We start from the raw sequence: 26,404 nt of genomic DNA, 5'->3' as shown, positions 1-26,404 counted from the left end.
CGTTTATCAAGACGCTACGAAGCTGGAACCATTTGCCGAAACACTGCCAACTTTGCTTCAGACTCGAACAATGGTATACGTATCAAATAAATTACCATCGAATAAGTTTCCTATTTGTCTCAGATGTTGCTACCAACAAACATGGGTGTGCACGTTCTTTCACCAGACAGTTTACCTACGCACAGCTGAATAGAAGCATTTGAGTGGTTTCAAAAATTCACGATTTTTAAATTATACGAACATCATGGAAAGTATCATCCTTTATTACTCGGTGTATTATATTCGATAAATACATTGGATTCGATAGGCACACAGCCATCCAATCAAATTAACCAGTCGGCACGAGAACATCCGTTCTTCATTCTGTTCCGTTAAAACTTTGAGATTAGAAACAAATCAACGGTAGTGAATGGATCCAGGATATTCATAAAAATAGAAGTGAAATATAATTCTCAGGATAATTGCAGATACGCCTTTATCGGGAAAGATTCCATAAAAATAGAGACGTCGGAATGGTAAATAACAGTAAAAATGGAACTGGAACCAAACATCAGGATGGGATTGGTTAATGAGAAACACCATGTTTCATCTGACCAAAAAATCTCTTGCCTCTCAAATTCTTTCTAACCAATGACTCATCCAGTGATAGCAATAAAGAAATAATACTTCGTTTGCATAAGAACTTCAAATTGTCCAACAGTCAAATGAAATGTATCCGTTTCAAAATGCTGAAAATATTTCAATTGTAGGGGAGATAACTCATATGTACAAACGGTGTTCGTTTCATCCGCAAATGTCACAACCGGAACTAGTAAGGCAAGGTGAAGCTATGACCTTCACATTCGGCGCTTATCCTTCTCCTCGGATGGTCGCCACAGACGATGAAAGATGGGATGTCTAGATTTTACACACTTCGGCTTTTCATCCGGGCTCCACTTCCCGTTAACACACGCAGCGCCTTTAGGACCTTGGAGTTTGTAACCTCGGTGGCATTCATACTCCAGACGGTCGCCATGTTTTATTGTGATGATGTAACTTTTGAAGAGAAACTTGCCCGTGTGCCCTTTCTTGAAGACTTTACCATTTATAATCTCCCCTGGGTTTGGGCAATAGTCTGCAACCAGCAAAGAGACATATATTAAGAAAACTACATGTATTAATGAAATACAACTGTTAAATATTGCCATGGTTCATCTTTTTTCTGTGTTTTCATTGTCAGACAAAAAACTTTATGTTGTGCGTGTTTGAAAGAAATTATCTGAATTAAGAATACTTGGCTTTAAATAACTATTAAAATATTGTGCAAGTCGTTAAAGGGACAGCAATGCGATGTCAAGAGTTACGTCCCGTGGACATGTTAGGATCCTAGTATGTAAGTGTGTCGAAACCGTCATGTGCCAAAATCATTTGCATCTTCGGGCTTTTCTGACACCATTAGGCTGATTTTAACGGAAATATTGTTCAAAGAAGCATTAAGCCAACTCACTCATATGAAAAAGTGTTTAGATGTAAACAAAAGGTTTATTATATAAATAATTATTTCAGTAATTTCGACACAAACACGGAGATTGTATCAATAAAAGGCTTTAGCTCTACTTAGCTTGCAGCTATTCACTTTCAACTCTTAAAATATTTTCACGACTGAAAGAATATGTAACTTCACCGATTCGTGCTATTGGTCATGACGTCACTGTTATGTAAGTGAAACGATTTAACAAAAATATCAACATTTGACACGATCGAGTGTGTCAGTACAAAACCACCATCCTTAACGGGGTTTTCCGTATTGTTTGTTTGTTTTGTTGTTGTGATTTGTTTTCATTTTAAGGTCACTCTCAGCAATGTTGCAGCTATTTCACGGCGGCCTGTACATCATCGAGTATGGACCATATAATGAGCATCGATTTACTCAATAGGTATAGGAACTGCGCTGATCTATGTTGTGAGAATAAATGACAAGTAAAGATGTGTTTCTAAACATATTCCAATGCCGATGACAGAATACCTACTTTCTTCACAATACGGCATCGGACCAAACCACTCTCCGTATTTACAGGTGAGATACTGGTTGTCGCCCGTGAGTCGGAAACCTTCCATACAGAAGTATCGGGCTTTATTATTGTGGCTCAGTCCGAAGAACACCCGGTGTCCATTCTGTATATGAGGCGGGGGTTTAACACACGGTGCTGCAATTGGAAAAGATGATATTTATTTATATATTGGAAAAGATATTTGTTTTCTTACACATTAGAAATTGATGACAATTGATGGTTTCAAGACGCAAACAAAACATGTCCGATATCTGAAAATGTTTGTTACTGAGTCAGCAAATTTTCAAATCTGAATTGACCAGGGCTTATCTGATCCTGAGTGGACATTAGAATTACGACCACAAACTCGTTACACATTTTGTTTTGCTATCTTTACATGGGCGTTTCAAACGTTGCAAGGGTGACATGTAAAACTTTTCAGAGTTTTTTTAATTGGTTCGCCTGAAGTTTTAGTCACATAAAAATAGTATGTTTATCTGTCAGATCTCTTGTTAATCTCAATGTTTCGCGTTCAGATACAAACCAATGCTTATTAAAACTGCCCGGTGTCAACACGATGCTCAACACATCTTCTCTGAGTGAGTGAGTTTAGTTTTACGGCAATATTCCAGTTATATGGCGACGTTCTGTAAATAATCGAGTCTGGACCAGACAATTCAGTGACCAACAGCATGAGCATCGATCTACGCAATTGGGATACGATGATATGTGTCAACCAAGTCAGTGCGTCTGACCACCCTATTCCGTTAGTCACCTCTTACGACAGGCATGAGTTACTGAAGACCAATTCTAACTGGGATCTTCACGGTAGATCTTCTCTAAGTAATACCGAGTTTCCAGACCCAAATACCTGACACGTTTATATGGATAACAACTTCTTTTTATTCTATACCCGACGTGAATGATGAAGGAGGTGAGGTGAGGTGAAATTGGGTTTAACGTCGTGCTTGAGAATATTTCGCTCATATGACGACGTGCATGCGTGTGTATGTGTATGTGCGGCTGCTTGTACTAGCCCAGACTGAAGCTGGTTTTATAGTGCTAGCCCACTGAGATACCATGCCGCAGTGAAGCATGAATACCCCACTCAGACACATTATACTGACTCCGAGCCGACCAGTCCTTGTTGTACCCATTAATGCCGAGCGCCAGGCAGGGACCAACAAGTACCATATTTTAACGTCTTTTGGTTTGACGCGGTCGGGGATCGAACCCGCGACCTTCCGATCTCCGGGCAGACGCTCTAACCACTACACCACGGAGGCGGTCGAATGATGAAGGAGCAAGAATTAGCTCTGAAACGTCGTGTAAATAGTAAAAACAAGTATTCCATAAAAAACGTGTCATGTATTCATGCTCGTCCAACTTCTAAATGCCTTTCAAGAATTTCGAGACTTTGTCTTGATATGTTACAGGTCGCAGTGAAACTTCTGAAAATTTCTGACCGAAGATTTTATCATCGAGTCCATCTTCTACTTACATGGCACGCACTGTGGCACTACAGACCACGACCCGTTGTTGCATCTGACGGGGCGGGTGTCGTTGAGGACGAGGCCGTAGTTGCAGGTGTAGTTCACTATTGTGCCGTCGTCCACCCACGCACCTTCATGTCCCACTTGCAGAGTACCGTTCTTGATTGAGCTGACCCGGCACTGACCTGTATACACGATGTAAAACTTGAGAGAAATAGTAGTCCACAGTATCTAACGATACAGTTTCCGTTGAGCGCAAGTGAGTGGGTGAGTTAACTTTTACGCCGCACTCAGCAGTATTCCAGCTATATGGCGGCGGTCTGTAAATAATCGAGTCTGGACCAGACAATCCAGTGATCAACAGCATGAGCATCGATTTACGCAACTGGGATACGATGACATGTGTCAACCAAGTCATCGAGCTTCACCACCCGATCCCGTTACTCGCCTCTTACCACAACGCATGGGGTACTGATCTTCACGGGTCATTGGGCGTAAGAGGCAAAATAGCAGTGAGAAATATATGAACGGATAACTGAAAATCAGTGATAAAACGTAAACTAACATCTAATCTCTGAAATGAACATATTTTACAAAAAATTGTTCCTAAATTAAAATCATAAATATAATAAAAAGAAACCAGGTGACTTTCTTCATTTTCAGAAATTTAGACTTGCCACATTTTCAAGACTTGCATTTACTGTATTAGGTATATTTGTTTCAGGGTCTATAACGTGGTGAGAATGTCCTGCTCTACCGGTAGAAGCTACCTCTCAAACGATTTGAAAAAACAACTAGAATATGAATGAGTGCCTAAGTAGGTGTTTAACAGCTCGATGTCTGAAAAGGTGTTGGCAGGATTTATGTTTCAAATCTAAAGACATCAATGTTTTTCTATTATATATTGAACTGCCTCTTTGGGACTATTTCACGCCAATAGCCTAGTGCTTAAAGCGCTGGTTCGTCACGCCGAAGACCTGGGTTCGATTCCCCACATTGGTACAATGTCTGAAGCCCATTTCTGGAGTCCCACGCCTTGATATTGCTGGAATATTGCTAAAAGCGGCTTAGAACCATACTCACTCACTCACTCTCATTCGATAACCGTTTCACTGACCTAGACATTTCGGAGCCGGATGTGACCACTGTCCAGTTTCCAGACATTGGGTTGAGAAGGACACTCCATCAAACTTGGTCCGTGTGTTACATCTGCAGATAGAACCATAGCATCACAATCCGCCCTGTGGATATGACAAAACTGCAGGGATTGCATACGTTCATCCAGGGGATGCTACAAGGGTCCGCAATACACAACTTCCTCCCCCTCTTTTCTCTGTTATTTTTGTGTGTGTGTGGTTTTTTTTACAACATTCTAAGCATATGGACATTGGTACGAAAGCCTAATGCTGCCATTTTTGTAGCATAAATATCTTTTCAGGGACATTTCTCGTTGCTTCGATTTTTTTGTCGGTGATTGGGAGTATTTTCTCGTCATTTCAAATATTTTCTCGTTATTTTTTCGTTGCTTTGATTAATTTCTCGTTGCATCGAATATTTTCTCGTTTCTTCAAATTTCTTTCAAAAACTTGAAATTTCAAGTAGTTAATCGTTCCTTGAAGTACGAGAAAGTACTCGAGGCAACGAGTCAATATATACTTGTAATTTCAAGCTCAGGGAAGAAACCTGAAGCAACGAGAAAATACTTGAAATTTCAAGTGTGTTTTAATAAAAAATGAAACAACGAGAAAATACCTGAAGCAACGACAAAATAGTTGAAGCGACGAGAAATTATTCGAAGCGTTTTATTAGCACTATGAGTAGTATGAGTTTTCAAAAGTAATACAACTACTGCAGCCATTTTGGTGTCGAAATAAATCTTCCCGAAAAATGTGGAAATGGTAATATTTTTCGGATTTTCATTTCAGAGCTAAAACGTATATGTCTCTGTGACCAAAACTATTGTTTCTAACAATAAACCTTCCCAGACTTGACGGTCTATGTGTTTCCGTTGACATTCCCTCTATATATGTCTACATTAGCACTTGCCTGTAGAAGTACACTGCCCCGACGGTAGTTCTGTGTCCGTCGAGGTAGCCGTTCCACAAAGGACCAGGCATCCCACAGTTGATTTCTGTAAAACACATTGATCATTATAAATTAGTTAAGGAACAACATGCGAATTAAACACATTCCTGCTGATCGTCAGTTTTCAAAGTAATCATATGTCAGTGGGGCTGTGCCAAGGAGATTTCGTGTCGGGCTTACATTTGTATGGGTCATGATGGCCTGCAGTATATTTCCGTGTCGATAACTCGGTCACAACAAGCTGCAATTCGTGAGTGAGTATGGTGTTACGCCGCTTATAGCAATATCAGGGCAGGGAACACCAGAAATGGGCTTCACACATTGTGCCCATGCAGTTCGTGAACATGAGGGCGGTGGGGTAGCCTGGTGGTTAAAGCGTTTGCTCGTCACGCCGAAGGCCCGGGTTCGATACCCAACAAGGGTACAATGTGTGAAGCTCATGTCTGATGTCCCCCGCCCTGATATTGCTGGAAATTTGCTAAAGGCGGCGTAAAACTCAACTCACTCACTCGTGAACATGAGAACCTGTAGAATTTGGTCAGGTCATTCAGCTTCTAACGGGTTTTTACCCTGATTATAACCTGGATATAATGTTATTACAAGCACTGTCCAGCTGACCTTCACACGTGGCCTCTTGACCACTCCACTCCCGGTCAGACTGGCAGCGTCGGTCATTAGATCCGACGACCTTGAACCCGTCGTTGCAGACAAATCTGATGACGATGCCGTACTCTGTTCCCGAGCCAATCATGGTGCCGTGAAGAGGCGCGCCCAGCTCGTTACAGTTGATAGCTGGAAGAAGAAAATACAGAAAGTAGTTTAGACATGAACCCGTGAAGGTCCGGGTTAGAATTGGCCTTCAGCAACTCATGCTTGTCGTAAGAGGCGACTAACGGGATCAGGTGGTCAGGCTCGCTGACTTGTCATCGTATCCCCATTGTGCAGATCCATCCTCAAGAAGTTGATCACTGAATTGTCTGGTCCAGACTCGTTTATTTGAGTGCAGCCATAAAGCTGGAATTTTGCTGAGTGCGGCGTTAAACCATAAACAAACAAAACCATAAACAAACAAAATAATCCAAGGGACCTGAGGTAAAGATAGACTACTCTGTCCATGTCCGAAAAGAGTGCACTTAATAACAACATAGAACTTTCCATGCTGAACAAGAAATGGCGTGTTTAGTCGTTGATTACAGCATATTACAAAGCTCTCCTCATCGAAAAATCGGGGACAATTTCGCACAGTCGGGACTCAGTGAATGGCAGCAACTCGGGCCTAAATGAGGTAATAACTGTAGAGGAAATACAGCATGCTTTAGTACAGGCAAAGAGTGGCAAGGCGCCTGGTCATGACGGAGTACCTGTTGACGTTCTGAAGAATGGGGAATGTATGATGTTTTCGCATAAACTTTTTAATCCGTGCTTTACTAATGGAGTGATACCAAATTCTTGGGCAAAAGGAATAATTAATCCAACACCTAAGTCATCGACAGAAGACCCACGCAAGGGGAATAACTCTAGCATGTTCGTCCTACAAGCTATACTGTGGTGTGTTAAACAATCGATTCAGTAATCATGTGGAGACTAATGAACTTCTATGCGATGAGCAAAACGGCTATCTGAAGAAAAGGAGTACAAATGAGCATATCTCGACGTTGACGTCGCTCATTGACACCAGAAAAAGTATAGGAAAACAGACCTTTGCCGATTTTATCGACTTCAAGAAAGCCTATGACTGTATAGACCGAAGTGTTCTGTGGGAGAAATTAAGCAACCTTGGTATAAGTGGAAATATGTACCATGCAATTGTGTCCTTATATAAAACGTTCAGTCATGTGTCAGAATAAATGGAATCAGCACAGGATACTTTAGCGTGAAGTGTGGCCTACGACAAGGATGTTTGTTATCTCCAATTTTGTTTAACCTGTATATCAATGATTTGTTGACATATCTCAATAGTCTGAATGTTGGTGTGCAGATTGATGATAAACGAATAAGTGTTTTAGCGTATGCTGACGACATTGTGCTGCTTGCAGAAGAGGAGAATGGTTTGAATGTGCTTTTAGATGGGCTGAACACGTGGTGTACTTTTAATAAGATGACAGTCAATCTTACGAAATCCAAAGTAGTTCACTTTAGACGTCCGTCGGTCGGAAGAACGCAAGTTAGTTTCAAGTGCGGGGACATGAATCTGGAGCTTGTTGAGTGTTATACCTACCTGGGCCTTTTATTAACTGAACACTTGAGTTTTATGCGTATGGGTAAGGCTGTGGCTAGCTCGGCGGGTAGAGCGCTGGGTCTGCTAATCTCTAAATGGAGGAGTCTTGGAGGAATGCAGTATGGGATGCCATGGTGTGGTCCATTATTTGACTATGGTTCGACAATACGGGGAACATATAACATTCCAGCAGTGAACACCGTGCATAATCGTGCAATGAAATTCTTTTTAGGTGTGAGACGATTCACTCCTACCAGCAGTGTAGCAGGCGATATGGGCTGGGTACCCCCGGCTGTAGATGTGTGAAATAAATCAAGATAGACTGTGTTTTAAGGTATTTAACTGGGCAAATGAGATGCCTCGAAATAAACGACGTAATTGGAATCTCCGAATACATAACAAGATACACAGTATGGGCTTAGAGCACTTTATAGCTATTCGAAATTCGTTTCATATCAACCATATCACATCTGAAGTTGCTAGCAGAATAATGAGCTTTTTTAAGGATGAGCGGCGGGCGACATTGGAGAACCAAAACAGTAAGCACGGCAGTGGTGGCAACAGACTACGACTGTACTACCAGTTTAAGCGCTCCTATGATGTAGAACCGTATGTACAGAGTTCCCTCCCTAGGACACATCGTCGTGCGCTAGCCCTCTTCAGATCTGGACTTGCCCCTCTACGTGTGAGACTGGGCGTTACAACAATCTACCTCTAGCTGAGCGAGTGTGTTTTAATTGTGTGAACTGTGTTGAAGATGAATGTCATGTTTTATTGGATTGCCCTATTTACACTGATGTCAGGGAAGTTCTTCTAGCTGAATGTAGTAGTATTTGTGATAATTTTAATCTTTTGAGCGCCTGTGATAAAGTCAGTTTTATATTGTCTAACCCAGATATTGTATTTCTGTCGGCCAAAACCTGCAAGTTTATTTTAGAAAGAAGAAGGGGAATCTTATATAGTAATGTGTGAAACTGTTTACTAACTGTTTATGTGTCTCTCGTAACCCGAAATGGGTGGCTCGTCCATGAATTTATGTATAATAATTTATTTTTATGTTGCATTGCACGAGGTGAGACCTAAATAAACTATCTGTCTGTCTGTCTGTCTGTCTGTCTGTCTGCATTAATTCATTGGTACTACAAAATCGAACATGTTGAGTCAGTCAAACATTCGATACGTCATGATTGAGTAATCAGTTGTCGAATAAACATTGGATATTACCCAATAAACATGGGATATTACCCCCCAAAAATGATAAACATGGGAAATAACCTTAACTAATCCTGGTATCTGAATCCTGGTTTCCAGGCATCCATTACCGAATTGAACTTACTGGAAGTCACTAGTGCCCAAATCAGATGCTAAACATCTATCTGGACACGTGAGTACAAAGTATTGTACAGGGAATTCATACATGTAAGTATGTAAATTCTTAGACTTAATTCACACGTTTTTCAGTTCCGTTAACTGGCAGGTCAGTGACGTGTTCAATCTGTTTGTTTTGAAACATCCACTCATACTCACGATTACATGTGGGCAATGATCCTGACCAATCACCGTTCGCCTGGCATTCTCGGAAACCTTTGCCCACCAGTTCATATCCCTCGTTACAATGGTAGGTAACCCGACTGGGAAATGTGAAGCGGTAACCAGGGTTACGCCAGCCATTAACGAGTTCTCCTGGCGAACCACAGTCCCTGGCTGAAATTTCAAAATAAAATAAATAAATGAACGTAGATTAAAGTCTCGGCTACATTTTAAGTTAAATTATATTTAAAACAATGTCTTAGACGTTAGACCCGTGAAGATCCAGGTTACAAATGGTCTTCAGTAACCCAAGCTTATCTCTCCGTGAAGATCCGGGCTAGAATTGGTCTTCAGTAACCAAAGCTTATCTCTCCGTGAAGATCCAGGTTACAAATGGTCTTCAGTAACCCAAGCTTATCTCTCCGTGAAGATCCAGGTTAGAATTGGTCTTCAGTAGCCCAAGCTTATCTCTCCGTGAAGATCCAGGTTACAAATGGTCTTCAGTAACCAAAGCTTATCTCTCCGTGAAGATCCAGGTTACAAATGGTCTTCAGTAACCCAAGCTTATCTCTCCGTGAAGATCCAGGTTAGAATTGGTCTTCAGTAACCCAAGCTTATCTCTCCGTGAAGATCCAGGTTACAAATGGTCTTCAGTAACCCAAGCTTATCTCTCCGTGAAGATCCAGGTTAGAATTAGTCTTCAGTAACCCAAGCTTATCTCTCCGTGAAGATCCAGGTTACAATTGGTCTTCAGTAACCCAAGCTTATCTCTCCGTGAAGATCCGGGTTAGAATTGGTCTTCAGTAACCCATGGCAACTAACAGGGTCGGGTGGTCAGGCCCGCTGACTTGGTTGACACATGTCATCGTATCCCAGTTGCGTAGATTGAAGCTCATGCTGTTGATCACTCGATTGTCTGGTCCAGACTCAATTATTTACAGACCGACGCCATATAGCTGGAATACTGCTGAGTGCGGCGGTATACAACAAACTAACCACTCAACTTAGACGTTAATTAGTTTAGCGAACCAAAGGGTGATGCCGACTATAATCAGAGATTGGAGACCCTTGGTTCCTGACGCACCTAAGGGACGCAACTCTCCATAACGAATATCTGTTCATTTCAAACAACTAAACCCTGGACATTACCATTTGTATGACAAAACTGAAATAATAACTATGTCTGTACTCGACAATATTGAAAGGAGGGCGCGTGTATTCCACCTGATATGATTAATTAATCTGAACCATCAATTATATATCATGATCATTTTCCCGATGCAAGCCTGTCCATTAGAATTTCTGAATTGTTTTATCTGTTTCCCATCTCACGAACGCAATGAATTTTCATTCCGACTTGAAATGACAAAAATGTTTACTGATCTCAATGCTGCTTCGCCGCTGCGAAACAGTGAATGAATGAGTTTAATTTTACGCCGCACTCAGCAATATTCCAACTATATGGCGGCGGACTGTAAATAATCGAGTCTGGACTAAATAATCCAGTGATCAACAGCATGAGCATCAATCCGCGCAATTAGGAACCGATGACATGTCTCAACCAAATCAACGAGCCTGACCACCCGATCCCGTAAATCGCCTCTTACGACAAACATGGGTTACTGGAGATCAATTCTACCCCGGACCTTCACGGGTCGCTGCGAAAATTACGCGTATGTCCTGATGTGACAAAAACACATACCTTTATCCGTACACACTAATAAAACACCAGGTCAAATTTTTTCATCTATATGTATCCAAAAATGTTTCATAAACAAAGTGACTAGATGTACATGATAAAATATTTTGATGACAATTACCCAGTGATCCAAATTGTAATATTTCTTAAAATCACTTTTACACAAGTAACAAAATTAGTAACATTTACATATTTTGCCCAGGCACAGTCTTGCTGGTTGAGATTGGAGACAAGAAACAAATAAAAAAATAAAGATTGCGACAGCTTATATCAAACTCTAGAAAACTAAACGTTGACTTCGCCTCGGGAAGATGGTTCAAAGTTGATGATGAAAACGACTGCTTTTGTGATTTTACGCCACTCCTTTCCATAGTCTCCTTGATCACACAAAACGAACTACCACTAACTGAGTTTGGTTTTACGCCGCTTTTAGCAATATTCCAGCAACATCACGGCGAGGGACACCAGAAATGGGCTTCACACAATGTACCCATGTGGGGATTCGAACCCGGGTCTTCGGCGTGACGAGCCAACGCGTTAGCCACTAGGCTACCCCACCGCCCCAAACGAACTACCAACAATTGATGTGTAGAACTGAATGGATCGTCACCGACTATAACTACAGTACCTATAGCGATCATTGGAACATATATATTTCGAATGAAAAAGGTTTTTTTCGGACGTCTCTCAAACGACATCCATTCATTCTTTGAAAATCAAGACTACAATTTAGCTGTCTCACGCTAGGGTAGGACAGTAAAGTAACGGTTCATCCGGCCATCATGTACTAACCTTTGCAAGACATCTTAGGTCCAATCCACTGCCCCTCGGCCCCGCTGCACACCGCCCTAGGGATCCCCTCCCTGTAGTAGCCGAACTCGCACGTGTAGGTCAGCTGGGTGCCGGCGGGGAACTGCATCTGGTCGGTTGGGGCGTCGTGTGTGGCGTGATCCACGTTCGGGGGGAGGCCGCAGACCACTGGAAGTCAACGCCAAAATAGTACCGTTATCTTTTGTTTTCTTCAGTGGAAATGAGTAAGTGAGTATGATTTTACGCCGCTTTTAGCAATATTCCAGCAATATCACGGCGGGGGACACCAAAAATGGACCTCACACATTTTACCCATGTTGGGAATAGAACTCGGGTCTTCGGCGTGGCGAGTTAACGCTTTAACCACTAGGCTACCCCACCGCCCCAATGGAAATGAGAGTGTTGTCTGATCAGCCGCAGTATGGATATTGTGTCCTTTCCTTCCAACAAAATATTTTTTTCAAAGAATTTACAGTTCAAAAAAAAACCAGAAGACCTTAGGTTCACTTAGACACTCTATAAAAGAGAAATGAACGGCATCTTCCTTGTTTATATAAACAAGTGAAAAATCGGCCAACTGGACATACTCCACTTGACCACTTGCTTTATGACTGCCGAGTAGGAATCTCTTCACAAACGAGGAGAAAAATACGACATTACATAGAATACGACTGCTGATGTAAAACTTTGGAAGATATGTTTGTAATATTTTGTAGAGTAACTTTTAATAAGAATATTCTCCCCACCCCTCAGAAATACAAAAGGTCGTTTCCTCACCTTCCTCACACGTGGGGTCTTTGCCGTCCCATTGTCCGTCGGGGAGACACACCCTCTCCTCCCTGCCGGCGAGGTGGTAGCCCTGGTCGCAGTAGTAGCGCGCCCGGCCGTCGATGGTGTTGGACAGGATCTGGACAGATCCATGCTCTATCTCCGGGAGAAGCGGGCAGCCAGCGTCTTCAACATAAATAATAACAAGGACACACTGTGAATTCTACACAGAGTAGAAAGGCGGTTAGTTTTTTGGGGATTAGTAGCATTTGTTAGGTCACGTGACATAGACCCCGTTGCAAGAATGGCCAAACCAGAAACCAGAACACTGGCACCCTGTTGATCCAGATGTAACAATCGTCTGGACCAACAGGGCTCTACACAAATTTAGATTCCAAATTCAAATATAATTATCCTAAAGAAAATGTCAAATTTGCTCACTTTGCCAGGTAATGTTACAAAATGATTCTACATCAATCAACCCTGTATAATCCACAAAAAACGTTGCCGTTACCTAAAGTCATCTATCTATCTATCTATCTATCTATCTATCGCGTGGTCAGACGCTGTAATCCGCTGTGGAGAGTTCTGTCCCTTGACCACGCCAGGAACTTATAATTTCTGCTTCTAATCAGTGTGTCCCCGTTTCAGCCCCAGACACACGCTCGAGGGTTTCACCAAAGATATATGCTTTGTTTGGCCTTTCTTCCCACATTCAGCTGACACACTGTGATATAACTGGGATATTGTTAAATAAGCCTTAAACCCATTCCATTCAATCACTCAACCTTCATGTATATCGATCCGTGTATGTTATCTCTATATACTAGTAACATGGATCCATCTTCTTCATCGTGTTATCCATCATCTATTTCCATCTCTCTATCTGTCTTTATGTTTATATCCATTCAACTATACTTGTTAAAAAGTTGAAAAAAATATGTCAGCGTCTCTCGTTCCATGCATTCACTGGACACGACTGCGCTAAACATTACATTATATTCAAGGGTGTTAATGGGATCTTTGAACTCCATAACTGACTTACGAGCACAGGTCATGTTGGGCCCGACCCAGACACCCCCTCCCACGCACCATGCCCTGTCCACCCGCTCCTTCCTGGCCGTGAAGCCGTCCTCGCATTCATACTGAAGCATGCTACCCAGGGGGTACGTCATCCGTCCCGGGACGCTGGGCTTGTGCTTGGCGTTGTGGACCCGTGGGGGGAGACCGCACTCATTTTTCTCTGGAAGGATAAATATCTGTATTTTAGTGCTTAATTATATGAAAACGTTCCTTGCGGGCTCCGGACTCCTGTATTGTCTTTAATACCTCATTCTGTGGCACACAGGGGACCTTCATGAGCATCGAGTACCAATTTATGCCCTATGCCCACTTGTACAAGGTATCTACACTAATGTAAGTCTATATGTTATGGCATAGGAATTACAAAAGAGCAAATACATCCCCTTTGATGTATGTCATGTTACCCTGAACGGATTAATTATTCCTGATGCTTTCAATCAGGCTGTGGTCGGCTAAAAGCATCGCTGTGATATATACTGACGAAGAAAAGAAAGTATACACCTGTGTTTTTTGTGGCAACAAATAAACAAACACTCATTCGATGATGACGTAGTTTATACGGGTATCAGAACTGTGTTTGGGCCTTAAGTTTGCACTATTTTCAGCTGCGATGTTTTAAAACGTTGATACTGTTCAGGTCAATCCAGTTTTCAAATGTATACTATTATATGCATGACAATGTAGCTGGAATGTCGCTTACTGCGTCGTACATCGTATATTCTCTCCATAAATCACAGTCATTCAAACCACATATATTATGTGTTTTTGACACTTTTACTAATTCTTTCTGGTTTTACATATTGCATTTCTGTGAAACAAAATCTTCACACAGACAGGCTGCTTACGTTTATTGCGAAATGCTAATTTCTGTGGACTCCCTATATATCATCTTGGAGGAAAATTATATTTCATTAGGCCACTTGTTAATAAAAGCACACGATTTATGTTTGATGGGCTCATAATTATGTATTCGGTGCCCCTGTGCAATAGCGAAATCTTAGCAGCGAGCAACACGCGAATTGTTTGATGTTACTATCCGCTAGAATCTATTGGTTCGACCTGGGATCAATTTGCCGTCAATAGCGAATAGCTTGATGTGTGACGAGCGAAATGCATCTTTCTTCGGATATCCGTGTGTCCGCAAGAAGCAAGTAATCTATTTTGTTATGGTCAGTGATAGCTTGCGATACACTCGCAAAGTACTCGCGAAGCACTCGCGAGGCAACCGCGAGGCAACAGCACTATGCAACTCACCGTCTATCACCTTGGTCGGTCCACAGCGGGGTTCCTCTTTACTCCAGGTCTCGTCACCTTGACACACCCGCCCCGGAACTCCGAACAGTGTGTACCCATCGTCGCAGATGTACTTGGCAACAGCGCCGAACTGATTGAAGGGGATGATCTCTACACGTCCATGAGGAATATCGCGAAGATCCTCACAGCGCAGATCTACAGGAACAGAGAAATTAAATAACACGTTGTGCCAACAATGCTTAAATTTTCATGACGTTTATAAGATGCTACGAATACATCAGAGCTAGTGAGTGAGTGAGTGAGTTTAGTTTTACGCCGTTCGTTTTTAGCAATATTCCAGCAATATCAGGGCGGGGGACACCAGAAATGGGCTTCAAACATTGTATCGAGAAATGCTAAGTAACGGAATTTGGGAACTCAATAAATTAGGAGGGTCGGTCGGGCGATGAGAAACACAAAAAAATAGAAATGCTGTCCAAAGACGTTTTCTGGAGAAGGTATTCCATATTCATCTGCCTTAGTGTAGAATGTTACAGCGGGCACTTACTCGGATTAACACACGTCTTGCCACACGCTCCATCACACATACACTTCTTCTTGGGACTGAGGCAAGGTTTGGTCATGGAGCATTCCTTCCTGCATACTCTGTTGGTCAACTCACGCCGGGGACAGGACTCTCCCACTGCAAGAATAACAATCATCATTATCTTGTGAACATCAACACATAACCGTCATTATCAGTGAGTGTCATTACCTGTAAATATCACCAACAGGAACATCAAACATCATCAACACATAACCGTCATTATCAGTGAGTGTCATTACCTGTAAATATCACCAGCAGGAACATCAAACATCATCAAAACTATCACCAACAGCAGCATATTGACGGTGATCATTAACACCTTCATCATCATCATTAACATCTTCATCATCGTCATCATTATCATCGTCAACATCGTCATTATCATCATCATTAACACCTTCATCATCATCATTAACATCTTCATCATCGTCATCATTATCATTCATCATCATCATCATCATTAACACCTTCATCATCATCATTAACATCTTCATCATCGTCATCATTAACACCTTCATCATCATCATTAACATCTTCATCATCGTCATCATTATCATCGTCAACATCGTCATCATTATCATCATCATCATTGAAATAAATAGTATTATCATGGGTATCACCGCCGACAAAGCATACAATAAACATACAAAACAAAAAAACACTTACACGTTACCATCACCATTAACAAAAGGATATGATGGAGGTCCCGATCATGATCGTCATTTTCGTTATCATCAAAGATACTAAATCATCATCATCATCATCATCATCATCATCATGACCAGTCTCATCACTATCAACATCAACCACCCTATAGTCATCATTACCATCACCAGATGGGATTTCATCATTGAAAAAACTCTTCCTGAATGTATTGCTTTGTTCAGTTTGTCGACCTTAAAATGTATTTCCAGATAAGCACTTATTAGTTAAATGTCTATTGGTACAGAACGATATGTTGTGACATCGCAGAGAGGATACAGAGTTGACTCAGTTGTCCTCATTTAGCTAACATGTATGCGGTAAATATCAAATAAATAAGCAAATAAATTTCCTCACACTTCACGTCACGCTGGTGAGCTCCAAAAGATTCAACGGCAAACGAAGCGGCTGTAAAATATGTGCCACTGATATATATGAGAGAAGATCGCATATCTTTAAAATCCAGAAGTGAGTGAGTGAGTGAGTGAGTTTAGTTTTACGCCGATTTTAGCAATATCCCAGCAATATCAAGGCAGGGGACACCTGAAATGGGCTTCACACATTGTGTCCATGTGGGGAATCGAACCCGGGTCTTTGGCGTGACGAGCGACCGTTTTAACCACTAGGCTACCCCACCGCCCCTAAAATCCAGAACAACTTTCATCAGTTGGTTAGTCGACTCCGAGTTGCGGTTTTAAACGGTTCGACGGTCGATTTCGACTGGAAGAGTTGCGTCCCTTCTCAGTTACAGGATCGTAAGATCTTGTTTCAGTTGATCTTTGATTTGTCAACAGCCATGCTCGTGAATGTCCTGACGAGGTAACCGTCTAACTTCCCTCCTTTTAATTGCGTATATCGATGTCCATGCTGTTGATCACTGGATTGTCTGGTCCAGACTCGATTATTTACAGACCGGAATATTCAGCTGGAATATTGCTGAGTGCGGCGTTAAACAACCAACCAACCCTTATAAACAGGATGCAACGACTAAAATAGCGTTCAAAAAGGCATCAAACCTGAACTAACCCAAACTCATTCACCCCTTTGACATATATAGGCGTAGACCTTGGAATACAATCCTTGGAACCATTAAGAGGATATCAATCTGGCGATAAGAACAGGCGATAAGCACGTGCTGCACGTGCTGTAAGTGCACGATCGCCTCGTAACGAAAATGGTTTCTCTGATGTGACCCCTGTTGTTTGATAACTTGAGATAAAGACACTGAATATTGATAGCTACAATCAGTTTACCAGTTGTTTCAAAACGTGTATAGCAACACAAGCGAATACAATAGCCTTAGAAACAACGAGTTGTAATATAAATGGCATGCACGGGTACAGTAATATGCTTCTAACACGCCATAGAGGTAGTGGGATAGTGGTTAAAGCGTTCGTTCGTCTTCCGGGTTCGATTCCCCACACGAGTACAATGTGCGAAGCCCATTTTTTGGTGTCCCCCGCCATGATATTGGTAACGCCATACTCACCCACTCTTACCCACTCTAAAATGGGATCGATACATACGTTTTCCATTGTCATGGTCGAAGTGACCAATCAATACATAAGACAAAGGTCATAAGTGACGTCATCCGGGGCATTGTTAACACGTCACACCCAGTATAGTCCTCCACAAAACGTTTCCGACATATCTACATGTATGGATTATCAAGGCGATTACAAAAATTCAAATTAGATAAGGTTAAATGGATGTGTTAAACTCTCAAAAAACCAAAGTTTCGACACAGACTTAAATGAATTCGACTGACGCAAAAGTAACTCTTCATTGAAGTTGGCTTATTCATTGTTTAACGCCGATGTGACGTTAAATTTTAACTCACTCACTCACTATTATTTAACGTCGCACTCAGCAATGTTCCAACTGTTTGGCTGCAGTCTGTAAATAATCGAGTGTGGACCAGAGAATCCAGTGATCAACGGCATGAGCATCGATCTACGAAACTGGGATACGATGATATGTGTTAACCAAGTCAGAGGTCCTGACCACCCGATCCCGTTAGTCGCGACCGAACGTGCCACTGCGCAAGAAATAACTCCTCCCTAAGCGCATTTTCAGTAAGATATATGTTGACCTACAAATATTGCACAAATTATTTGTGAGTTAAGCGTTTTCCTTGGTTTCAAGTTAAATCTTGTGGAGGTCAAGTTCAAACGTATTTTTAACCGAAGGGCGACAACAACATAAAAAATTCACCGACTCGCAGAACTTGTTGTGTACATTACCGAAGAAATAACCGAGTCTTGATAAATTATTAATTTCCTCGATGCGAAAAAACGTCCTCGTTCTCCTCGCGAGTTCTGTTTAATTCAATATATTGGTTCAGGGAGACGTTGATGTATGCCCGAAGTGTCGGATGTCATATGGCGTCCATGACATGGCAAACGTAAAGACATTTACACGTTGCTATAAAACATGTTTTAGAACGAAAAGATGTGTAGCCTATTCTTGTGTTGGGGGCATGCGTTTTAACAGGAAGCTATACTAATAGTGTTGCTTCGTGTCGGCTGGGGTTGTAGGGTAGCCTAGTGGTTAAAGCGTTCGCCCTTCATGCCGAGGGTCCCGGTTCGATTCCCCACATGGATACAATGTGTGAAGCTATTTCTGATATCTCTCGCCTTAATATATTGGTGGAGTTGCTAAACCTGGCGCAAAACCACTCACTCACTCACTCTACCACTCACCCACCCACCCACTCACTCACTCGAATCAGTTTTCAAAACAGCACGTTTTGTTCCGAACTTTTTGGGAAAGGCTACAAGACTTATATACTGAAGACAGCAGGAGATTCGTGGGATCATTGAGATAAATGCAGTCGCCGTTGTCTACAAGCGTGCAGCACGTTCATGTCGATTTCCACGGACAGAAATCCTCACTAATAAATCACTCAAACAATTATTTAATGAAGTATTTCCCCCCGTCGAGATATAAACATGAAATGAACATTACCTGTCACTCAATTAACAATCCTTATCGCGCAGTGAGCATTGACAGCCCGCGGGACACGCCATCGATCGGCTTGATTGATTGAAATAAGCACGTGACAGCTATTGACAACTTGTGTCTTTCTGATAGCGTGAGAATGTCAATACTGGCGTTTGGTGTAATTACTGGCAACAAGAAAAGGCCAAATCTCAATATATTCTTTTTTTGACACAACTGGAAGAGTTCATATTATTTGGAACTTCATGTTTTACTTTACCTTAGTAATTTCACAAGGTTGTGTCCCCCGCCGTGATGTTGCTGGAATATTGCTGGAATATTGCTGGAATATTGCTAAAAGTGGCGTAAAACCACACTCACACGCACATATGTGAGTGTGTTTATGTATATCTGTACTGGTCCGTCTATTGCAGGGATTGTGAGACTCTATCTACTCCTTTTCGAAGCAAGGTCCCAAATTAGACAAGTTTGATAACATACATGGGCGGATCCAGGAATTTTGAAAAGGAGGTTGTGTGGTTAAAACCCCTTTGGCTCTGCCAACGCCCAAAAAAATCAATGTGGTCTTAAGTCACTTTTTGGGGGTGGTGGTGGTGTCGAACACCCCTGAAACACACACACACACACCCGGATCCGCCACTGGTCATATAGTACAATGATGCACACATTAAAATCTCAATACAATCAGATGTTTTCTCACCTAGTCAAGGATCTGTTTGAGACGGGGATAGCCACAAACATTTTTGTCGCTTTGACATGACCTTGACCTTGGCCATTTAGACGAATAACATGTTATTAATGTAGTCAATGTACGAGAGTAGATATTAGTATCACCGGATCATTCGGACGAAAAATGACGAGTCCCATTATATCTAGTTGCTGTCAGAAATATTTCAACTATATGACGTGTAAATACTCATGTGATGACCCCAGACAAACCAGTGGTTGATAGCGTGAACACCAACCAACTCCGCCGTCGGCTCAGAGAGAATAGGTACCCTTTCAGACTGGACAACTTAGTCGATTGATTAGAGTTATGATCCAGACATTTAAAAATATCTTATCTATTGACCAGTTAACGTCTCTGGAACAGGACAGTTTACTACGCACAGAAAGCTGTTTAAAAGCTATTTTCCCAGCTATTTACGCTTGTGATTCATTTCATATAAGCTGAAAAACGATCAAAACATGTGAACCTTTCAAAGTAGGTTGATATTAAAACCCAAATAATAATACTGTCATTTAATGTTTATATCACCTTCAAACCTCTTTTGGGGGCGGTGGGGTAGCCTAGTGGCTGAAGAGTTCGCTCGTCACGCCGAAGACCCGGGTTCGATTCTCCACATGGGTACAATGTGTTAAGCCCATTCGTGGTGTCCCACGCCGTGATATTGCTGGAATATTGCTAAAAGCGGCGTAAACGTAAACTCACTCACTCTCAAACCTCTTTTGAAAACGTTTGCCCTCCGTGTTACAGTAAATGAAAAATGAAAGACAAACGAGTGGCGTATACTTGTCCACTCAAAACACAATAAATCACTAACGAACGAGTTATGCATGACACAATCACGAACACAATGATCTCGTTAAGGGGCGTTTCAATCATTATTCACCATAAGCCGTCCCTGTAAACAAAAACAAGCGTGTGTTATTGCTCCGACTTACAACGCGAAATCCAGATGCAACTGATTAGCTCAATCAATATTCAGCCCGTTGTTAGTCCCTTTCCACGAAAGTCTTTTGTGAAATGTGCATGAAATCGACCAGCCAGCACCAAGGAAGCTATTAGTCCCCAAATGAAGTATTTATCAGCTTAATTTCGATTTATGGGATTTGTATGTTTTGTGTCGACCATTTTCATGCTTGGTTGAAAGAAATGAATTGTTTCTTGATTACCTTTAATTATCTGGTAGGTCTGCTTCATGGGCGAATGTGTTTCATGTTAGTGCTTAAGCGCGGAGTGTCGTATGTCTAATTCGTCTATTTTTGTCTCTGGAAACGAAATGCCCAATGGATAAATGGAAACTGCAATAATTACCATTGAGAAATAGCATAAAATTGAGCGATTTGATTAATATTTGACGGTAATAACTTGAGACATGCCCGATCAGGTAATTATACGTCCCAGTACATATCGTTAACTTCAGAAGTTTTAAATTCGAGTTAAGTGAAAATCCCGTTAGGCACGACCTCGTTAATCTGTCTCTCTCACACACACACACACACACACACACACACACACACACACACACACACACACACACACACACACACACACACACACACACACACACACACACACACACACACACACACACACACACCTAAACTTTTCAAAAGAATCCTTTGTAGGTGCAATTGAGTGTATGAGGGGGTGAGAGGTGAGGGAGGTGAAGGGTTGAGAGGTGAGGGAGAGAGAGGTGAGGGAGGTGAGGGGGTGTGGTGTTAGGAATGGCTGTCATGCGTCCTACTCCCTCTGCGAACTCCCCTGAAACTAACAACTTTGTTTGCGACCACCTCAGTTACTTCATGTGCTATAAAACGGAGCCAGACTGCCCCGTGGGTCACTGTAACGGTGATTGTAGTAAACAAGTAGCATCTTCAAAACAGACCTCGCCGGCGAGTACATGGTGGACCAAGATGCGCACTAGTGTCACATAACAGAGAAATGCACATTAAGCATACAATCCGAACACGCAGCCACACACGCGCGCACACAATTATGCACACAAGCACGCACATTATGAAAAACGATTTGGTTTGGTTGTTGTTTAACGCAATATTCCAGCTGTATGGCGGCGGTCTGTAAATAATCGAGTCTGGACCAGACAATCCAGTAAGCAACAGCATGAGCATCGATCTACGCATTGGGATACGATGACATGTGTCAACCAAGTCAGCGAGCCTGACCAACCGATCCCGTTAGTCGCCTCTTACGACAAGCATGGGTTAATTAGGCAATTTTATCAAATTAACGTAATTGTCCATTTGAGTAATTGGTTCTGTGAATCTCACGCATCGGATAAAGGAAAGATGAAAGGTTTCAACAGAAAGAAAATGTCACTGAAGGTCGAGCGTGCTATTAAAAATCACAATGTGCAAAATTCACGCATTTTCAGGGATGTGAACAAGAGGTTTACGCATCATGGGTGGCTGAGCGGGTTAATTAGGCGGCTTACTTTGTGTGCTGGCGATTAGGTTCCTGACTCTGAGGGTGTGGGTTCGAATACCGCATGGGACTCAACCCAACAAAAGTACTCGAATCTGTACTACACTAAGAAAGTGTTACCAGCAATATAACATATGTTACATCTCGTTCAAATATTGACGGACTGTGGCTAAAACTGGAACAAGTGCCCACTCCGTCCATCCACCACACCCACTCACTCATCAACCAGGAACCTCAATATACAGAAATATGCCTCAGTTAACGATTTACTTTACATCCAGTTAATGAAGTTGTTCTTTTTCTGTTCAGAAATTGTTTAAGTTGTTAACTCAGTTTTCAACCTGTTTCTGTTGTCTTCAATACCTCACAACCGTATAAATTGCCGATTCGCAACATCTCTATTGAACGACCTTGAAAGGTCAGACGCTCTTTGTAAACAGCCAATTATCGAATTTAGAAATCAAGACCCTCGTATCAATCAGCCATGATTGGTGCGGACATACCGAACTATGGTCTAATCATATCATTACTTTGAAGATCTGTAGAAACTCGATTCAATGACTCCCTAACCACTTCAATTCAGCTACTTCACACAGAAGGTTAGCATGTCACATGTAATCTGTCAATCATTTCATTGGCTACAAACTGACCCAGCGACACCTCGCGGCAATTTTATTAAATTAACGTAAGTGTCCATTTGAGTAATTGGTTCTGTGAATCTCACGCATCGGATAAAGGAAAGATGAAAGGTTTCAACAGAAAGAAAATGTCACTGAAGGTCGAGCGTGCTATTAAAAATCACAATGTGCAAAATTCACGCATTTTCAGGGATGTGAACAAGAGGTTTACGCATCATTTAAATATTAACCAGTACAATAGAAATTCGTAGTTAGGAAAATAACTTTTCGACACTTGTTTGTTTGTTTTTATGAAATGGTGATTATCTCTTAAATCTGTTCCCGAAAATACGTAAACAGTATTTTATCCTGAGGATGTACAATATATCAATCAATGTACTTTCTGAATAAATAAACCTGTGAAGGTCCGGGTTAGAATGTACCTTCATTAACCCATGCTTGTCGTAAGAGCCGACTAACGGGATCGGGTGGTCAGGCTCGCTGGCTTGGTTGACACATGTCATTGGTTCCCAATTGCGCGGATCGATGTTCATGCTGTTGATCACTGGATTGTCTAGTCGTTTCGGGGAAAGGGACGTATTTAGGTCATGTGTTACTGTAGATCTTCAAGCCATTCGATATCGTTCGATGACATCCTTTAATCCAGCCTTTTGTTTCTCTCGATGATTTGCTTTGACAAGATCGTTGATGATCTAATAACCTGTTTTGCCAAACATTAACTCTAAACCATAGAAGCTTAATATGGTGACTTATAGCAAGTGAAAGAAGGGCGATAACCGTATCTCTGGCCGGCGATAATCGTATAACTGTATCTCAAGTCGATACATAAATATATTTTTGAAAAATCTAAACTGTGAATACTCTTGTTGGAACGTAAATGTCTGTGAGTGAGTGGTTTTACGCCGCTTTTAGCAACATTCCAGCAATACCACGGCGGAGGACACCAGAAATGGGCTTCACATATTGTACCCATGTGTGGAATCGAACCCGGGTCTTCAGCGCGCGAACTGCAACCACTAGGCTTCCCAACCGCCCCAAATGTCCTAGGTAGTCAAGCATGCTGAAAGGACGATGCAAATTTCGACCGTGCATCTATTAGGAATTACTATGGATCATACGGTAGCTCTGTAAACCTGCAAGAATGGTTTATGGTGAGCGCCATAGCTGCAAGTACATTTCATTTCCAGCAGGCCCAAGCAGGCACAGATTATAAAGTCTTCAGTGGAAATGCAGCTAAGCCGACTGTATCAACGATCCGGCTGTACCAGGATGTACTGGACCAGGCAAACCAATGGTTGATAGCATGAGCACCAAGAAGCAATGACACGCAGTCAGCCAGATTGCACCGTAACCACATGACCCCTAGCTCAGTCGGTTCCTACACATGTGGACACAGGGACCTATTCTTCCAGATTCACAAAACGATTTCAATCGATAACAAAAATAAATACCACAATTAATTACGTGTGTACCTACGTTGCTGGGAGCGTGATCAAAGCTGTAATATTTGCCAAGTCGATGGGTGAGTGTATTCAGTTTGCATTCTGAGCTCCCTGAGGAGTATACATCTCAAGTCCTGTTGTCAGGGACACATTAACATCTCACACTACCGGGTACCCATTAGAACTGAAGGGGTCGTTGTCGACCATTTGAACTGAGACTCCCAAGAACAATCTCAACGTTAAGACTGTCATAGTGAGTGAGTGGGTGAGTGAGTGAGTGAGTTTAGTTTTACGGCGCACTCAGCAATATTCCAGCTATATGGCGGCGGTCTGTAAATAATCGAGTCTGGACCAGACAATCCAGTGATCAACAGCATGAGCATCGATCTACGCAATTGGGATACGATTACGGCTGTCTTCTATCTACGATACAGTACATAAGTTACGATCCTTCTATCTGTGAGAATGCGTTGTGGAAAGGGTTGCTCGCGATCGTCTAAGAAATTGGAATTTCACTAAAGGCCCAAAAAGAGATCTTAGCTTGACGTCCTTAAGTCTATATTACATTCAGTCTCTACGTTTAGTTTTGTTTCTGACCGGTTCTCTACCAAGATCGAGTTTCACAAAGCGATCTTAGTGCTAAAGTCTCTGTTTCAGTGGCGTTACGACAATCATGGAGCTAAGACCGAATATTTATTTAGCTGTCCTCGAATTAAAAACAAAAAAAACATATTTAATTTTTGTGGGTTTACCTTAAAAGAATACATAGCAATATTTCAGCTATATGGCAGCGGTCTGTAAATAATCGAGTCTGGACCAGACAATTCAGTAATCAACAGCATGAGCATCGATCTGCGCAATTGGGAACCGATGACATGTGTCAACCCTGTCAGCGAGCCTGACCACCCGATCCCGTTAGTCGCCTCTTATGACAAGCATGGGTTACTGAAGGCTCATTCTAATCCGGACCTTCACGGGTCTGTTTGTAAACAAACGCGCATATTCGTGAATGAGAAGAGACTGGTCCAACGCAAGCGATTCGGCGCGGTCTTCATAATGCTTTACATTGTAACATAAATATTCTGCTACAACTGCGAGAGTAATGTTGTAATGTTGTATATCAAACTGGCTGCATCGTTTGCTCTCCGTCGGCTTCGATGACATCACGTGGAGCCGTACAACCCATGTAAACAAAGGATCGCTGCGCAAATGGAAATAGTGTTACACGTTTTAGGATATTTTCTCAGTGAAACTAAACCATTCTAACAATGATGTTTAATTAGATGTGTAGACTCATCAAAATAAAAGAGTTAAGAAATGTGTACATTATATTGAACGACATGTGCAGAGGTTCTCTGCTGGCTGGCCGCATGGAAGTCTTGGTAGGAGATCTAGAGTGGCCGTGATATTGCCGGAATATTGCTAAAAGCGGTGTAAAACCATACTCACTCACTCTATCATAATAGTTACAATTACGGCCCGGATATCGAATCCTGGCCTTGTTTGCTGTGTATTTACAGCAGCATATGTCGGTTAACATCCTGTTCGTCAAAAATAATCTTTTTCTCACGCGAAGAAGTTGCCGAGCGTCAATACGGGTTACCTTGACCTTGACATTCTGGAGCTGGGCCAATGGAAACGCAGAATATGTATACAAGCCCCCAGCCTGGTTCCCTGGGTCCGTTGCGCCTGCGCTAACCTCCGACAGTCGGAGCTAGCGCAGGCGCAACAGACCCAGGGAACCAGGCTGACAAGCCCCGCCCACATTTGACTCCCGGATGTCAATGGTGGCGTGACACAAGCTTCACGTATCTGTAGTTCACGTTATGTAAAAACATGCAGTTTCCATCTGCTTCGTCTCGCCTGTTGACGACGTGTGTTCTACAGCTATTATATTCCCCGTGCGCGCCGCTTAAACACAGGCCCCGTTTAAACT

The 26,404-nt window shown here is 42.1% G+C and overlaps 1 protein-coding gene across 2 annotated transcripts in view; it reads right to left on the bottom strand.

Annotated features, from left to right (window-relative positions):
- Positions 1–460: 460 nt before the first annotated feature.
- Positions 461–26,404, bottom strand: part of LOC124278839 (protein lev-9-like) — a 73,815-nt gene continuing 47,871 nt past the window's right edge. Inside the window, exons 2-13 of one of the 2 annotated variants that reach the window (XM_046714614.1) lie at positions 15,518–15,652; positions 14,971–15,165; positions 13,679–13,876; positions 12,643–12,819; positions 11,848–12,033; positions 9,354–9,530; positions 6,227–6,400; positions 5,570–5,654; positions 4,641–4,732; positions 3,532–3,708; positions 2,010–2,186; positions 461–1,114 (exon numbers count right to left, since the gene is read on the bottom strand). In XM_046714614.1, coding sequence (XP_046570570.1) covers positions 837–1,114; positions 2,010–2,186; positions 3,532–3,708; positions 4,641–4,732; positions 5,570–5,654; positions 6,227–6,400; positions 9,354–9,530; positions 11,848–12,033; positions 12,643–12,819; positions 13,679–13,876; positions 14,971–15,165; positions 15,518–15,652 — 2,051 coding nt within the window. In that variant the 3' untranslated portion in view covers positions 461–836. Of the gene's footprint in view, positions 1,115–2,009; positions 2,187–3,531; positions 3,709–4,640; positions 4,733–5,569; positions 5,655–6,226; positions 6,401–9,353; positions 9,531–11,847; positions 12,034–12,642; positions 12,823–13,678; positions 13,877–14,970; positions 15,166–15,517; positions 15,653–26,404 lie in introns of both variants that reach the window. The other variant, XM_046714613.1, reaches the window with a different exon arrangement.

Source organism: Haliotis rubra, unplaced genomic scaffold (genome assembly GCF_003918875.1).
Source record: "Haliotis rubra isolate DU_JTF1 unplaced genomic scaffold, ASM391887v1 Scf242, whole genome shotgun sequence".
Taxonomy (NCBI): domain Eukaryota; kingdom Metazoa; phylum Mollusca; class Gastropoda; order Lepetellida; family Haliotidae; genus Haliotis; species Haliotis rubra.
The sequence above is the reverse complement of the archived record's forward strand: the minus strand, read 5'-3'. Positions and strand labels throughout refer to the sequence as shown.